Here is an 18106-nt window from a genome sequence, read left to right on the forward strand (position 1 = left end):
GCTTCTTGTGCAGTCCGTGGAGTCCATTTTGCTCAAGTGTGCGCACTATTTGGCAGGACCACAAATGGGCAAACGTTGGCACTTATCCAGTTTCTTCACAGAAACATGGCAGACAGAACGTGCAGGGCCGGTAATGAGGGGGGTCCCGGTGGGAGACCCCCCCCCCTTCCCCTCGGACCTGTGTGAAGTTGGCACCCTCCCTTGTCATCAGAAAATATTAAAATAACACTGGCATTTTTTTGTGTGCTACGTTTGTGCTGTAAACATTTTTATTTTGTGCCGTCACCATTTTTAAATGATTATAAAATTTTCTGACTTGTGACGTCATCCAGCCCCACCCTTAATAATAATAATAATAAAAACAATAATAATAATAACAATAATAATAATAATATATTGCTCAAAAAGGTTCATTATGTCTTCTTATTCATATACTTTTAAAAAATGTCTTGCAATCCGACCATATTTTCGGTATATTAGACGGAATTTTTACCTAATAATTAAGGTAAAAATTCCATCTGATATACCGAAAATATGGTCTGATTACAAGAAAATTTGAAAAAGTATAATAAAAATACATTTTCTTTGCACTCAAGGACACCTTACGTTAAAATAATAACTAAATAATAAAAAAAAAACTCTCCAAAAACTTTCCCAAACATTTGTGCTGCAAAATGTTTTTGTCTAACTACTACAGATTTCACGTTATTAATGTTTAAAAAAAAATAAAAAATTTCATAACCAGCCCCATAACATGACAATTAAAATCGTTACACAAAATATTTTTTGCAGGGGACACGTTTGGGGAGATTTTGACAAAGTGGGTACTTACGAATAATAACACGTTAATACTTTAAACCTGTAACACCCAATGTATCATAAGTGATACATAAATGTTATTGAGCCCTCTACATCATCTTGTTCATATACTTTAAAAAAATGTCTTGTAATCAGACCATATTTTCGGTATATTGGATGGAATTTTTACCTAATAATTAAGGTAAAAATTCCATCTGATATACGGAAAATATGGTCTGATTACAAGACATTTTTTAAAAGTATAATAAAGATACATTTTCTGGGCACTCAAGGACACCTTACGTTAAAATAACAACTAAATTAAACAAAAAAAAAAAAAACTCTCCAAAAACTGTCCCAAACATTTGTGCTGCAAAATGTTTTTGTCTGTTACAGATTTCACGTTATAAATGTTTAAAAAAATAAATAAATTCATAACCAGCTTCATAACATGACAATTAAAATCGTTACACAAAATATTTTTTGCAGGGGACACGTTTGGGGAGATTTTGACAAAGTGAGTGGTTACGAATAATAACACGTTAATACTTTAAACCTGTGACACCCAATGTATCATAAGTGATACATAAATGTTATTGAGCCCTCTACATCATCTTATTCATATACTTTAAAAAAATGTCTTGTAATCAGACCATATTTTCGGTATATCAGATGGAATTTTTACCTAATAATTAAGGTAAAAATTCCATCTGATATACCGAAAATATGGTCTGATTACAAGAACATTTGAAAAAGTATAATAAAAATACATTTTCTGGGCACTCAAGGACACCTTACGTTAAAATAATAACTAAAAAAAAAACAACTCCAAAAACTGTCCCAAACATTTGTGCTGCAAAATGTTTTTGTCTAACTATTACAGATTTCACGTTATTAATGTTTAAAAAAAAAAAAAAAATTCATAACCAGCCCCATAACATGACAATTAAAATCGTTACACAAAATATTTTTTGCAGGGGACACGTTTGGGGAGATTTTGACAAAGTGAGTGGTTACGAATAATAATACATTAATATTTTAACCCTGTAACACCCAACGTATCAAAAGTGATACATAAATGTTATTGAACCCTCTACATCATCTTATTCATATACTTTTTAAAAATTTATTGTAATCAGACCATATTTTCGGTATATTAGATGGAATTTGTACCTAATAATTAAGGTAAAAATTCCATCTGATGTACCGAAAATATGGTCTGATTACAAGAAAATTTGAAAAAGTATAATAAAAATACATTTTACTTATAAGGTGCATCTTTGGGCACTTACGTTAAAATGATAACAAAATAAAAAAAACTCTCCAAAAACTGTCCCAAACATTTGCGCTGCAAAATGTTTTTGTCTAACTATTACAGATTTCACGTTATTAACGTTTAAAAAAATAAAACATTTTCATAACCAGCCCCATGACATGACAATTAAAATTGTTACACAAAATATTTTTGCAGGGGCCAAGTTTGGGTAGATTTTGACAGAGTGGGTAGTTAGTTACGATTAATAACACTTTCAACCTTGTAACACCCAATGTATCATAAGTGATACATAAATCTTATTGAGCCCTCTACATAATCAGTATATTTAGTTTTTCCCCAAAAAGCCTGACGTATCAGATCAGATGCATGCAATACACGTATAATCCACACGAGGGCTGTAATTGACATTCTAAAGGGCCGTCTAGTGAGATTGCCACAAAGAAGAAACGAGAAACACCTAATTTTTGAAGAGAAACTTTACCAAATTTGAAAGGGAAAAGGTAAGAATTTTTTTATAATTTTTTACTGACACATCAGTACAAATAGTTAATCCATTATATTACTTATAATTTAATAATATATCCATCCATCCATCCATTTTCTACCGCTGCCTATCTCAGCTACAATAATAATAATATAATATATTAATAATTAATAATAATAATTAATAATATATTTTATAGTAAAATGGTGTTGAAAATGTGTGTATCAAATTTGAAACATCAGGTATAAAAGGTAATGTAACTCTAAATTAGTCAATTGGTATTTTATTACATTCCATGCATTATCAATTAGATGTTTAAAAAAAAATACAATGTTTACATGACACAATATGGTATATTTAGAGGTGAATATACATATTTACTGTACTATTTTGTGGCGAACACTCGGTGTGTGTGTTGTGATATTTTGATGTCTGGAAAAAACATGATTGATATTTCTGCGTGTCATAATATGCTTTGGTTTGTTATGAGAAAAAAAACACCAAAATAGTATCGTGTGACCCGATGTGTCAAATATGATACACATTGAAAATCATATATGGAAATGGATTTTTGTAAAAAAAAAAAAAAATATATATATATATATATATATATATATATAAATAGAGGAAAAAATGAATTTTCTGTCAATGATTTACTTGAAATTAAAATATAATATATTATTTTTTTTGCAGCACAAGTTTGGTGGGGGCTGGGCGTCTGGATGACATCCCTCGTGAGAAAATGTATTTTAAAATAACCCTGACAGTCCAAACTATAATGTTTACGGCACATACAGTAAGTGTTGATGCATGTTTGGTAAGGGGCATGTCACACAGGAGCGCACCTGTAGCACACATTCATCTAGGTTGGATAAACACTCCTCGCATCAGCAGCAATCATGCCTTGCTCAAATGGTCACATGGGGGGTTTGGACCAATGAACACCTTCCTTCCTGTCTTTAAGTGCATGCGTGTGAGAAGCACCTGTGTAAACATGAAGAATAGTACCTGCCCTCCTCCTGTAAACATGTTCCACTTGCTGCTGACATCTACTGTTGGAAATACCTGCACGATATCATGTACCTGTACGATATCATGTCACCTGTACGATATCATGTCACATGTACGATATCATGTCACCTGTACGATATCATGTACCTGTACGATATCATGTACCTGTACGATATCATGTCACCTGTACGATATCATGTACCTGTACGATATCATGTACCTGTACGATATCATGTCACCTGGGACTTTGCCTCACAGATGCAGACCAGAGCGCTACTCGGCGCCTCATAACGCCGACTCCAGCGAGGAGTCCAGCTGGTCGTCATGGTGACCGGTGCTGTCGCTGTCGCAGCTCTGCGTGCTGGAATAGTTGGCCGCCTCCTGCAGCCTCAGCAGCATGTTCATCTGCCAGGGACAAAACAATCGTGTCACACCTGTACTGTACTGTACTGTACTATACTATACTGTACTATACTGTACTGTACATGTACTGTACTATACATGTACTGTACTATATACAGTATGCACTGTACTATACATGTACTGTACTGTACTGTACTGTACTGTACATGGACTGTACTATATATGTACTGAACTGTACTATACATGTACTGTACTGTACTATACATGTACTGTACATGTACTTTACTATACATGCACTGTAATATATACAGTATGTACTGTACTATACAGGTACTGTACTGTACTATACATGTACTGTACTATATATGTACTGTACTGTACTATACAGGTACTGTACTGTACTATACATGTACTGTACTATATATGTACTGTACTATACATGTACTGTACTATATATGTACTGGACAGTAATGTACTATACATGTACTGTACATGTGCTGTACTGTACTATACAGTATGCACTCTACTGTACTATACATGTACTGTACTGTACTATGCATGTACTGTACTATATATGTACTGTACTGTACTATACATGTACTGTACTACATATGTACTGTACTGTACTATACATGTACTGTACTATATATGCACTGTACAGTAATGTACCATACATGTACTGTACAGTACTATACATGTGCTGTACTGTACTATACAGTATGCATCTACTGTACTATACATGTACTGTACTGTACTGTACTATACATGTACTGTACTATACATGTACTGTACTATATATGTACTGTACTGTACTATACATAGACTTAAACTTCCTTTTTATTGTCATTCAAATTTAGTACAGTTAATGTACATGTACTGTACTATACTATATACAGTATGTACTGTACTGTACTATACATGTACTGTACTATATATACATTGTACTATACATGTACTGTACAGTACTGTACTATACATGTACTGTATTGTACTATATATGTACTGTCCTGTACTATACATGTACTGTACTATACATGTACTGTACTATATATGTACTGTACTGTACTATACATAGACTTCCTTTTTATTGTCATTCAAATTTAGTACAGATAATGTACATGTACTGTACTGTACTATACTATATACAGTATGTACTGTACTGTACTATACATGTACTGTACTATATATGTACTGTACTGTACATGTGCACTATATGTACTGTACTATACAATACATGTTCTGTACTGTACTATATATGTACTGTACTGTACATGTACTGTACTGTACTATATATGTACTGTACTGTACATGTACTGTACTCTATATGTACTGTATTCTATATGTACTGTACTATACAATACATGTTCTGTACTATACTATACATGTACTGTACAGTACTACATATGTACTGTACTGTACTATACATGTACTGGGGTACCAGCCATGAAATATCAATCATGTCCTATCGTCTGCTCCAGATGTGTATATATATATATATATATATATATATATATATATATATATATATATATATACAGATTTATATATATATATATATATATTTTTTTTAAACATTAAAAGGTAAAAATAAGTTATATTGTTATATTCTTATTTAACACTTAAACCACTTAGATCATCGTCAGGCCTAAACGTCGATATAAATATATATATTATTGATGTTTTATGCCCTTTTTGTCAAAACCCTGTTTTTTAATGGCAAAAACACAAAATAAGCAATATTTTTAATGTCTTTTTATTTTTGTGTTTTTTTATGCCATTTTTGTCAAAGAAAACTTTTTTATAGCAAAAACACAAAATATGCACATTTCCACCCAAAAAATGTTCAAAGTGGAATATTTGAGGTGCAATAAATATGTCAATAATTCATAACATTGATTTCAATTCATTATTATTTTTGAGCAACGACAGTTTAAAAAAAAAATCCCACTAAAATACTTGGGGATCCAAAAAGGTCACACTCATAACATTTTTAAAGAATACGTTTTTTTGTTACTTTCAACACTTAAATCTCCAGATCGACTTCAGATCTGTCGATTATAAGTTTAAATTTTTTTAATGACTTTTTATTTTTGTGTTTTTTATGCCATTTTTGTCAAAGAAAACTTAGTTTTTTATAGCAAAAACACAAAATATGTACATTTCCACCCAAAAAGTGTTCAAAGTGGAATATTTGAGGTGCAATAAATATGTCAATAATTCATAACATTGATTTCAATTCATTATTATTTTTGAGCAATGACAGTTAAAAAAAAATCCCACTAAAACTCTTGGGGATCCAAAAAGATCCCACTCATAAAAGTGTTAAAAAATAAATCACACATTTGTTTAAATTTTACTTTAGATCAATTTCAGATCTGTCGATTATAAGTTTACATTTTTTTTAATGTCTTTATATTTTTGTGTTTTTTTATGCCATTTTTGTCAAAAAAAACTTAGTTTTTTTTAATAGAAAAAACACAAAACATGCACATTTCCACCCACAAATTTTTCAAAGTGGAATATTTGAGGTGCAATAAATATGTCAATAATTCATAACATTAATTTTAATTCATTATTATTTTTGAGCAATGACAGTTAAAAAAAAAATCCCACTAAAATTCTTGGGGACCCAAAAAGGTCCCACTCATTGAAAGTGTTAAAAAATAAGTCACACATTTGTTTAAATTTTACTTTCAACACTTAAATCTCCAGATCAACTTCAGATCTGTTGATTATAAGTTTAAATTTTTTTAATGTCTTTTTATTTTTGTGTTTTTTTTATGCCATTTTTGTCAAATAAAACTTAGTTTTTTTTATATAAAAAACACAAAATATGCATATTTCCACCCAAAACATGTTCAAAGTGGAATATTTGAGGTGCAATAAATATGTCAATAATTCATAAAATTGATTTTAATTCATTATTATTTTTGAACAATGACAGTTAAAAAACAAACAAACACTAAAACTCTTGGGGATCCAAAAAGGTCCCACTCATAAAAGTGTTAAAAATAAGTCAGACATTTTTATTTTATTTTACTTTCAACACTTAAATCTCCAGATTGACTTCAGATCTGTCGATTATAGGTTTTCTTTTTTTAATGTCTTTTTATTTGTTGTGTTTTTTATGCCATTTTTGTCCAAAAAAATAGGTCACCAATTCAATAACCCTAACTATAACTATTTTCTGAGCAATGACAGTTTTAAATTAAATTATTATTATTATTAGAGTCAACATTGCAACTTTTTCTTGTTACATTTCACCTGTTTGCTCTTTTATTCCAATTTTTTATGTTTTTTTGAATTTAAAAAAAAATAGTATTTGTACAATGTGCCCAGACTGTTAAATAACGGCCACAAATGGCCCCCGGTGCACAATTTGGACACCCCTGGATATGATACGATATATTGGAAGGCTCTCTCACCAGGGGGTCCCCCTCGGTGTCGCTCTGGGACACCTGCTTGGACGAGGCGCCCTCCTTGGACGAGCTGTAGCCCTCGTAGCCCACGTCCTCGGGCCTCAGCTGGAGCAGCGATTGGCCCTCCTGCTGCAGCGAGGCGCCTTTCCACGGGTACGTGTCGCTCACCCACTTGGACGGGTCTTCCCACGCCGCCCGCTTGCCGTACAGCTGTTTCATGAGCGCAACAAAAACAGGACTTGAGTATGGTCCTTCCACACTCAATGTAACAAGTAGAGTATAAATGAAAATATATATTTTTTGAAAGTTCACTTTTGTCACAATGAACTGTAAACATTTTTTTTCTTCATTAGGCTTGATTGGTCTGATTGCATAGACTTAGACTTAGACTAACTTTAACGATCCACAAGGAAAATTGTTGATTAATAAATACATTTTTTTGTCATAATTTCATAAATACAATTTAAAGTAGCCAGAAAAATAGCATTTGTTGCTAAAATTAGACTTTACGACGAATTATGATCAGTTGAAGCGGAGATATTCAACTCAATTGTTTGGGGGCCACATATCCAAAAAGCTAAGCTAAGCCAGACTTTTCCCATCACTATTAGTCTTATTTTGTAGAACCAACATCCTCTACAGTAGACATTTGATTTTGGACTATTTATTTTACAGGAGAACTCTGCTATTTTTAAGGACCTCTTGCCAAAACCCCCCCCAAAAAACTAGTCAAAGATCAACTCGGGGCCGCATAGCTCGGTTGGTAGAGTGGCCATGCCAGCAACTTGAGTTCGATTCCCACTTCCGCCATTCTAGTCACTGCCGTTGTGTCCTTGGGCAAGACACTGTACCCACGGAAGTGTAAATGTAATTTAGATATTGGGTTTCACTATGTAAAAGCGCTTTGAGTCACTAGAGAAAAGCACTATATAAATATAATTCACAATTCACTTCAACTCTAAGATGGCACTAGAGTGTTTTTACGAATCTGCAGTAAAAATGTTTTTGAAACTGAACTGGCAGTTGGAGAGGACAACAATTTTAAATTTTACAATATAGCTAAAACAATTCATACTTACTAAACCGTCCCATGCGCGACGTCTGTAGGAGTGCTTTCGTGCATATTTGTACGTGCTATTAGGTTCTTACGAATAAATTACCATGTTAACAATTAGCATATGTAACATAACGATTTATACGACTCTGCTAGCACGCTAATGTTAGCATACTAACTTTGTACTCATATAGATTCTTCATTCATCACTCCAAGCAACAACTGTAAGTTTTACAATATAACTAAAACAATTTTTACTTACTAAAGAGTCCCATGTGTGATGTCTGTAGGAGTGTTTTCGTGCATATTTGTACGTGCTATCGTAATGTAACGACGCAAGCGTCATTAACATTAGCTAACATGCTAACATGTTTACAAGTGTCTGTGTTAGTATTATTAACTTACAATGGCAAATTTCTCAGTAAATTCACCAACACGTCACCGTGGATTTATTGAGTCTGTTGATTAAAGCTAAAAAGCTAGCATAAAATGCTATAATGCTAACATTAGCTTGTTATAATGTGTATATAGCAGTTTGCATACTCGCAAGAGGGAAACATGTCTCAAAACCTACCAAATGTAGGTTTAAATGATCAAATTGAGCTAAAATGCTAGCACAAAATGTTAACATGCTAATGGTAGCATGCTAGCCTACGAAAAAATTAGCATACTTCTAAGATGGCGCCAAGAATCAGAAGCCCAGATATTTAAGTTCTTACGAATAAATTACCATGTTAACAATTAGCATATATAATGTACCAATTTATACAACTCTGCTAGCACACTAATGTTAGCGTACTAACTTTCTACTCGTATGGATTCTTCATTCATCACTCCAAGCAACAACTGTAAGTTTTACAATATAACTAAAACAATTCCTACTTACTAAACACTGTAAAAAAAATTCTGTAAAAAAAAAAAAGGTCATCTACTGGCAGCTACGGCTGCCAAACGAAAACCAGAAAATTAAAGTAAAACATTGTAAACCAAATAATGATCAAAAACATATTTACAGAAATTTTCATGAAACGTTTTGCGGAAAAATATCGTAATTTTACAGATTTTTACTAAATTATTAAGATCAACCACCTTTAATAAAGTGACGATGCAAACAGTTCTGCAGAAAAATACCTTTATTCTACAGAGTTTTTCCAAATTATTACGATCAAACACCTTTAATGAAGTGACAATGCTGGCAGTTCCACAGAAAAATACCATTATTTTACAGATTTTTTATGAATTGTTAAGCTCAACCACCTTTAATAAAGTGACAATGTACAAATACCCAGAACCCTTTGCAGCACTAACTCTTCCGGGACGCTACAAGGTGTGTGTGTGGGGGGGGTTGGTTTGGTGGTAGCGGGGGTGTATATTGTAGCGTCCCGGAAGAGTTAGTGCTGCAAAGGATTCTGGGTATTTGTTCTGTTGTGTTTATGTTGTGTTACGGTGCGGATGTTCTCCCGAAATGTGTTTGTCATTCTTGTTTGGTGTGGATTCATAGTGTGGCGTATATTTCTAACAGTGTTAAAGTTTTTTTTACTGGCACCCTTGCCATTTGTTGCATTCACGTGTGTGTGCGTACAGAAGCTGCACATATCTTGTGACTGGGTCTGAACGATGTTAGAATGGATGAAAAGCAGAAGTGACGATAGCTCGTAGAGTACGTTAAAGGCAGTGCATTTAAGGCACGCCCCCAAGACTGTGGTCCGGGTGGACTACGAGATATAATGACGGATGAACACCTTCGTTCGATAATGAAGGTTGCCTCAGCTCAAAGCCTGAGCCCCGACATTAATGAACTAGCATCCAAGAAAAGATGGCAGGTATCTGGCTTGGGCACATCAGATTAGATCAGTGTGTTGCAAACTGAGCAGTTTAAAGGCCTGAATGGTTGTTTTATTCATTGTTTTTTTATTTTCAAATTTATTAGCCTGTGGAAAAAATGAATGTTGATATTTACCTCAGAAGGCTGCAAATAGAAAAGAGGCATTACATTTTTATTTAAATTGTATTTGATATGCCTTTGATATTTTTTAATTATTATTATTTGAAACTGGATTTTGCATGTCACTATAAAGTTATATAAGCCTTGCTTGTTCAATATTTAATGCAAAACTTGTTTGGGTCTCCATTAAAAGGTTCATTTGTTCAACCTTGGCCCGCGGCTTTGTTCAGTTTTACATTTTGGCCCACTCTGTATTTGAGTTTGACACCCCTGTGTTATATTGTTAGTATGGACATAGAGTTTTATATAACAAGCTACATATTTAATGAAAAATAATTACTGTAATTTGACATGAATTTGAAAGTAATTTAAGAAAACAGAAAATGCTATGTATAATTAATTTGGTATTTTTCTGTAAAAAAAAATAGAAATATACATAGTTTGTCATTACTGGGATATTACTTAAAATAACAGGCGGATTGTTTATTTACAGATAATGTCTTCAATTCTACAGTTTTATAAACTATTTAAAAAAAAAAAAGAAAAATTACAGTGGAAATTTAGAGTAAATTAACCATAAAAATAGGTTGGTTTTTTTTACAGTGAAGCGTCCAATGTAGGAGTGTTTTCAGTACTAACTTTCTATTTGTATGGATTCTAAATTGCAATAATAAACATATGTTTAATGTACCCTAAGATCTTTTGTTAAAATGTTTGTGGTCCCTTTTATTTAGAAAAGTATACATTTTGGTACCGCATACTTGCCAACCCTCCCGGATTTTCCGGGAGACTCCCGAAATTCAGCGCCTCTCCCGAAAACCTCCCGGGACAAATTTTCTCCCGAAAATCTCCCGAAATTCAGGCGTAGCTGGAGGCCACGCCCCCTCCAGCTCCATGCGGACCTGAGTCCGCTTTCCCACGATATAAACAGTGTGCCTGCCCAATCACATTATAAGTGTAGAATGATGGAGGGCGAGTTCTTGGTTTCTTATGTGGGTTTATTGTTAGGCAGTTTCATTAACGTCCTCTCAGCGCGGCAACAACACACAACTACAGCAGTCATGTTTTCGTCTACCGTAAAGCAGTTCGTCTGCCGTAAACAGCAATGTTGTGACACTCTTAAACAGTACAATACTGCTATCTATAACATCAATAACATATAGGGCTTTTAGAGAGTGCAGTGCACAACTGCGCACACAACAAGGAGACGAAGCAGAAGAACGAGGAAGATACAGCCATGGCGATGCCGACGACGAGTGAGATGAAGAAATACGCTTTGTTGCACCTTTCCTGCCTGAGTCCGGCAATTAGTTGCAAATCTTGCTTTATTGATTGCTTGCACACAGCCAATCCAACACAAAACAAACTAGTCCCCGCCCACACTCACGCTACCGCTCCCTCTCTTCTCTCGCCCACACACTCACTGACTTCACTCACCTCACATGCTCACCTATTAAAGGGCCACACACACACATACGCTACTCTCATAACAGCTTGTAAGTTCCAAGCCGCAGCTGCGATTGGACCTGGATAGCCTCCGGGAAGAAGTAGTGGACTACCAAGTGCTTGGCACTGAAGATCTTCCTCAGGAAGCAAAGATTGACCGGTTTTGGGCCATGCTAGGGAGAGATGGAAGATTCCAGACTCTAATGCATTTGATGAAAGCACTTTTGTGCGTGCCACACATCAATGCATCATCAGAGAGGGTGTTCAGCATGGTTAGAAAAATAGTGACAGAGAATAGAACAAGGATGGACAATTCAACCCTTAACTCAACAATGAGTAGATGAGTGTTATGTGTGTGTATATGTGTAAATAAATGAACACTGAAATAAATATATATATATATATATATATATATATATATATATATATATATATATATATATATATATATATATGAAATACTTGACTTGGTGAATTCTAGCTGTAAATATACTCCTCCCCTCTTAACCACGCCCCCGCCCCACCCCCGACCACACCCACCACACCCCCCTCCCGAAATCGGAGGTCTCAAGGTTGGCAAGTATGTAGTACCGGTACCAAAATATTGGTATCGGGACCACCCTAGTCCGTACTAGTGGCAGTACTCACCTGAAGTCCTTCCCTGACAGCCTCCAGCAGGTAGGGCACGAGCGAGTAGTTCCACAGGTCAGTGAACCACACCCGGGATCCTTCTACATCCATGGGACAGGACAGGAAGAGCCGGGGACCTGCATGGGGCCAAAACCCAAAATAAGTTGACATCCACCCGTTCCAACGACGACGGGAACTCACCTATCGTGACGTCGGAGGAGCTGTGCGCCTCCAGGAAGCAGTTGAGGTGCTGCCACGTCTTGGGGATCCAGTCGATGGTCTTGATCAGCTCGTTGCTGCGCGTGTTCTTGGCGAGCTCCGTCTCGATCAGCTTCCTCCGCAGGAACCGGCCCAGGAAGCCTTTGACGGGCTCCGTGTGGTTGGTACACAGCACCCACCTGCAACACCCGCCCAGGTGTGGACGAGAAGACATCCAGGAGCTGACTTTTGCACATCTGATTTATGTCTTTTTGGCGTTTTTTATCGCCACACTCTGTTTGGAGATGTCACGGTTTCCATGGTGACCCACCTGAAGTTGTGATGCAGCTCCAGGTTGGGGGAGGAGGAGACCCCCTGGTTCATGGTCCCAATCACATAGGGGCTGAAGCAGACATATTTATACTTGAGTGTGCATTTGTGCTCACAGAATCCTCACATTCTAAAAATAATATCACAAAACCCTAAAACGTTGTTGTGTAAATGGTAAATAAAAAGAGAATACTGTCATGTCTGTGTGATCATGTTTTGTTTTAGTCATGTTCGGTTTTGTTTTTGGACTTTTTGTGCACTTTTGTTTGTTTTGTCACCATAGCAACCATTCGTTTTCACCTGTCACATCACGCACCTGTTTCACGTTTTGAGTCACGCACCTGTTTTCGTTAATCATGTCTGTAGTATTTAAGTTCATTGTTTTCAGTTTGTCTTCCTGGCGACATCCCGGATTCATACCCCTGTCACACTCTTACCTCTGCGCACTTCATAGTCCATGCCAAGTAAGTTTTTTGTTTATTAATGCCACAGTTAGTGTTTTTGTTTCATTGTTCACAGTTTCTGCCTATGTGCAAGTTTTGTTTTCAATAGCCTAGTTTTGTACCTCCGCCATTGTGCGCGCTTTTCGTTTGTTCCTTTTTGATATATAGTGTTAAAATAAATCATGTATTCACCTTCACTCAATCACTTGCACCTCGGGAGAACAAACCAAGCCAAAGTCCCAGTCGTGACAAATACAATGATTTGCAAATCCTTTTCAACTTATATTCTATTGAGTAGACTGCAAAGACAAGATATTTCATGTTCACACTGAGACACTTCCATTTTTTTTGTTGCAAATAATCATTAACTTAGAATTTAATGGCAGCAACACGTTGCAAAAATGTTGTCACCACTGTGTTACATGGCCTTTCCTATTAACGACACTCAGTAAAGGTTTGGGAACTGAGGAGACACATTTTTGAAGCTTCTCAGGTGGAATTCTTTCCCATTCTTGCTTAATGTACAGCTTAAGTTGTTCAACAGTCCGGGGGTCTCCGTTGTGCTATTATAGGCTGCATAATGCGCCACACATTTTCAATGGGAGGCATGTCTGGACTACAGGCAGGCCAGTCTAGTACCTGCACTCTTTTACTACGAAGGTGGCTTGGTATCGTCTTGCTGAAATAAGCAGGGGCGTCCATGGTAACGTTGCTTGGATGGCAACATATGTTGCTCCAAGACCTGTATGTACCTTCACAGTTACCCATGTCTTGGGCACTAATGCACCCCCATACCATCACAGATGCTGGCTTTTACACTTTGCGCCTTAGAACAGTCTGGATGGTTCTTTTCCTCTTTGGTACGGAGGACACGACGTCCACAGTTTCCGAAAACAATTTGAAATGTGGAATTGACAGACCACAGAACACTTTTCCACTTTATATCAGTCCATCTTAGATGAGCTCGGGCCCCGCGAAGCGTTTCTGGGTGTTGTTGATAAATGGCGATCGCTTTGCATAGTAGACTTTTTAACTTGCACTTACAAACCAAGTTTCCATATGAGTTGGGAAATTGTGTTAGATGTAAATATAAACGGAATACAATGATTTGCAAATTATTTTCAACCCATATTCAGTTGAATATGTTACAAAGACAACATATTTGATGTTCAAACTGATAAAACTTTTTTTTTTGTTGCAAATAATCATTAACTTTAGAATTTGATGCCAGCAACACGTGACAAAGAAGTTGGGAAAGGTGGCAATAAATACTGATAAAGTTGAGGAATGCTCATCAAACACTTATTTGGAACATCCCACAGGTATGCAGGTTAATTGGGAACAGGTGGGTGCCATGATTGGGTATAAAAACAGCTTCCCAAAAAATGCTCAGTCTTTCACAAGAAAGGTTGGGGCGAAGTACACCCCTTTGTCAACAACTGTGTGAGCAAATAGTCAAACAGTTTAAGAACAACGTTTCTCAAAGTGCAATTGCAAGAAATTTAGGGATGTCACCATCTACGGTCCGTAATATCATCAAAAGGTTCAGAGAATCTGGAGAAATCACTCCACGTAAGCGGCATGGCCGGAAACCAACATCGAATGACCATGACCTTCGATCCCTCAGACGGCACTGTATCAAAAACCGACATCAATCTCTAAAGGATATCACCACATGGGCTCAGGAACACTTCAGAAAACCACTGTCACTAAATACAGTTGGTCGCTACATCTGTAAGTGCAAGTTAAAGCTCTACTATGCAAAGCGAAAGCCATTTATCAACAACACCCAGAAACGCCGCCGGCTTCTCTGGGCCCGAGATCATCTAAGATGGACTCATGCAAAGTGGAAAAGTGTTCTGTGGTCTTACGAGTCCACATATCAAATTGTTTTTGGAAATATTCGACATCGTGTCATCCGGACCAAAGGGGAAGCGAACCATCCAGACTGTTATCGACGCAAAGTTCAAAAGGCATCATCTGTGATGGTATGGGGGTGTATTAATGTCTAAGACATGGGTAACTTACACATCTGTGAAGGCACCATTAATGCTGAAAGGTACATACAGGTTTTGGAACAACATATGCTGCCATCTAAGCGCCGTCCTTGCTTATTTCAGCAAGACAATGCCAAGCCACATTCAGCACGTGTTACAACAGCGTGGCTTCGTAAAAAAAGAGTGCGGGTACTTTCCTGGCCCGCCTGCAGTCCAGACCTGTCTCCCATCGAAAATGTGTGGTGCATTATGAAGTGTAAAATACGACAGCGGAGACCCCGGACTGTTGAACAATTGAAGCGCTACATAAACAAGAATGGGAAAGAATTCCACTTTCAAAGGTTCAACATTTAGTTTCCTCAGTTCCCAATCGTTTATTGAGTGTTGTTAAAAGAAAAGGCCATGTAACACAGTGGTGAACATGCCCTTTCCCAACTACTTTGGCACGTGTTGCAGCCATGAAATTCTAAGTTAATTATTATTTGCAAAAAAAAAATAAAGTTTATGAGTTTGAACATCAAATATCTTGTCTTTGTAGTGCATTCAGTTGAAAAGGATTTGCAAATCATTGTATTCCGTTAATATTTACATCCAACACAATTTCCCAACTCATATGGAACCGGGGTTTGTACAACTGTAGTTACTGACAGTGGTTTTCTGAAGTGTTCCTGAGCCCATGTGGTGATATCCTTCACACACTGATGCAGTACCGCCTGAGGGATCGAAGATCCGTAATATCATGGCTTACGTGCAGTGATTTCTCCAGATTCTCTGAACCCTTTGATGATATTACGGAGCGTAGATGGTGAAATCCCTAAATTCCTTGCAATAGCTGGTTGAGAAATGTTGTTCGTAAACAATTTGCTCAGGCATTTGTTGACAAAGTGGTGACCCTCGCCCCGTCCTTGTTTGTGAATGACTGAGCATTTCACGGAAGCTGCTTTTACACCCAATCATGGCACCCACCTGTTCCCAATTAGCCTGTTCACCTGTGGGATGCTCCAAATAAGTGTTTGATGAGCATTCCTCAACTTTCTCAGTCTTTTTTGCCACTTGTGGCAGCTTTTTTGAAACACGTTGCAGGCGTCAAACACCAAATGAGCTAATATTTGCAAAAAATAACATTTCCCAGTTCGAACGTTAAATATCTTGTCTTTGCAGTCTATTCAATTGAATATAAGTTGAAAAAGATTTGCAAATCATTGTATTCTCTTTTTATTTACCATTTACACAACGTGACAACTTCACTGCTTTTGGGTTTTGTACTTTGTATTGGTTTTGACGAGGAAAAAATAACAAATGCATGCTTTTATTCTTCAGTGGAGAACGTTTGGACCTCCCCTGGTCTACAGCGACTCACCATTTATGATACTTGCATTTGAGGAAGCCATTAAATATGTCGCTGAGCGAGCCAACATGATGGAGGTTGTCCAGAATGACCACGCTGGGAAGTTTTGGGTCCGTCCCCGAGGAGTTGCAGCGCTCCGCCAGGTTGGACAGGTACTGACGGAGATCCTGGAGGAGGAGCGAATACCAGGTAAGGACTCAAATATCTAACGAGCTCTTGTGAACGCTGAAAATAAGTCTGATAATATCTACAGTCATGTATTTATTGTGCAATATAGACATGTTTGTAGAGTTTTAAAACATGGACTGTAATATACTATCAACTTAGCATAGACCTCAAAAAATGATGTTTATTCACTTGGCAAACTACTATTATTACTACCATTGAAATACATACTAATATATAACAATACAGTCTAATGGAATTAAAAAATTACATTCTAAGTCCAATTAAATACAATTAAAACCATTTTTTTTTTTTACAATTTAAATACAATTGTTGTTCCTACCTTTAAAAAAACAAACGGACACACAAGTAAAAACATTTTTGAAATAAAAATAAATGCAATTTAATATGTGCAACATCAATGTTTTGCGCCTACCTTAAGTTAAAATTGATTAAAGACACAATTAAAATATAAAAACGGTTTTAAGTATAACTAAATATAATTATAATAACATATATAATAAATACAATGTTTAACATGAGTGCTTTGCCTATTTATAAAATGAACAAAAAATAAATGTAAATACAACTTATTAAATAAATTGCCTGCCTTTGAATATACAATTAAAGTATAAAAACGGTTTTAAATATAACTAAATATAATTAGAATAATATATATAATAAATAAAATATTTAACATGAATGCTTAATATAGAAAATAAAAGGATTACTCCCTGTATGTATGTATATGTATATGTGTATATATATATATATATATATATATATATATGTATATATATCTGTTTATATATTTTTTTTAAATTTCTGATTATTATTAATGTATTATGATTTCTTTTTTGTTTATTTAATTGATGTATTTGTAGATACTACTTTGTTTTTTTGCTGTTTCTTTCTTTTTTTTGGGGGGGGGGGGGGTGGTATGGTTGGGATATAAACAAAAATATTTGACATTTAGGGCAGACAACAGATATATGATGTATGTGAATATGATGTAATGGATAGGAATGTCTGATGCTGGAATTCAATAAAAAAAAATAAAGAAAAAAAAATTAACATGAATGCTTTGCCTACTTATAAAAAGAACAGAAAATACAAGTAAAACTAAATAAATAAATATAAATAGAACTTATTAAATAAATTGCCTGTCTTTAAATAACATTTATTAAATATACAATTAA

General features: G+C 35.6%; 1 protein-coding gene across 1 annotated transcript in view; it reads right to left on the bottom strand.

Moving 5' to 3' along the window:
- Window positions 1-3213: 3213 nt before the first annotated feature.
- Window positions 3214-18106, bottom strand: part of nav3 (neuron navigator 3) — a 571589-nt gene continuing 556696 nt past the window's right edge. Inside the window, exons 35-41 of the mRNA XM_072913146.1 lie at window positions 16755-16909; window positions 12956-13027; window positions 12628-12824; window positions 12445-12563; window positions 7358-7561; window positions 3717-3974; window positions 3214-3641 (exon numbers count right to left, since the gene is read on the bottom strand). Of these exons, the coding sequence (XP_072769247.1) occupies window positions 3855-3974; window positions 7358-7561; window positions 12445-12563; window positions 12628-12824; window positions 12956-13027; window positions 16755-16909 (867 nt within the window). The 3' untranslated portion in view covers window positions 3214-3641; window positions 3717-3854. The remainder of the gene's footprint in view (window positions 3642-3716; window positions 3975-7357; window positions 7562-12444; window positions 12564-12627; window positions 12825-12955; window positions 13028-16754; window positions 16910-18106) is intronic.

Source organism: Nerophis lumbriciformis, linkage group LG05 (assembly GCF_033978685.3).
Source record: "Nerophis lumbriciformis linkage group LG05, RoL_Nlum_v2.1, whole genome shotgun sequence".
NCBI classification, from domain to species: domain Eukaryota; kingdom Metazoa; phylum Chordata; class Actinopteri; order Syngnathiformes; family Syngnathidae; genus Nerophis; species Nerophis lumbriciformis.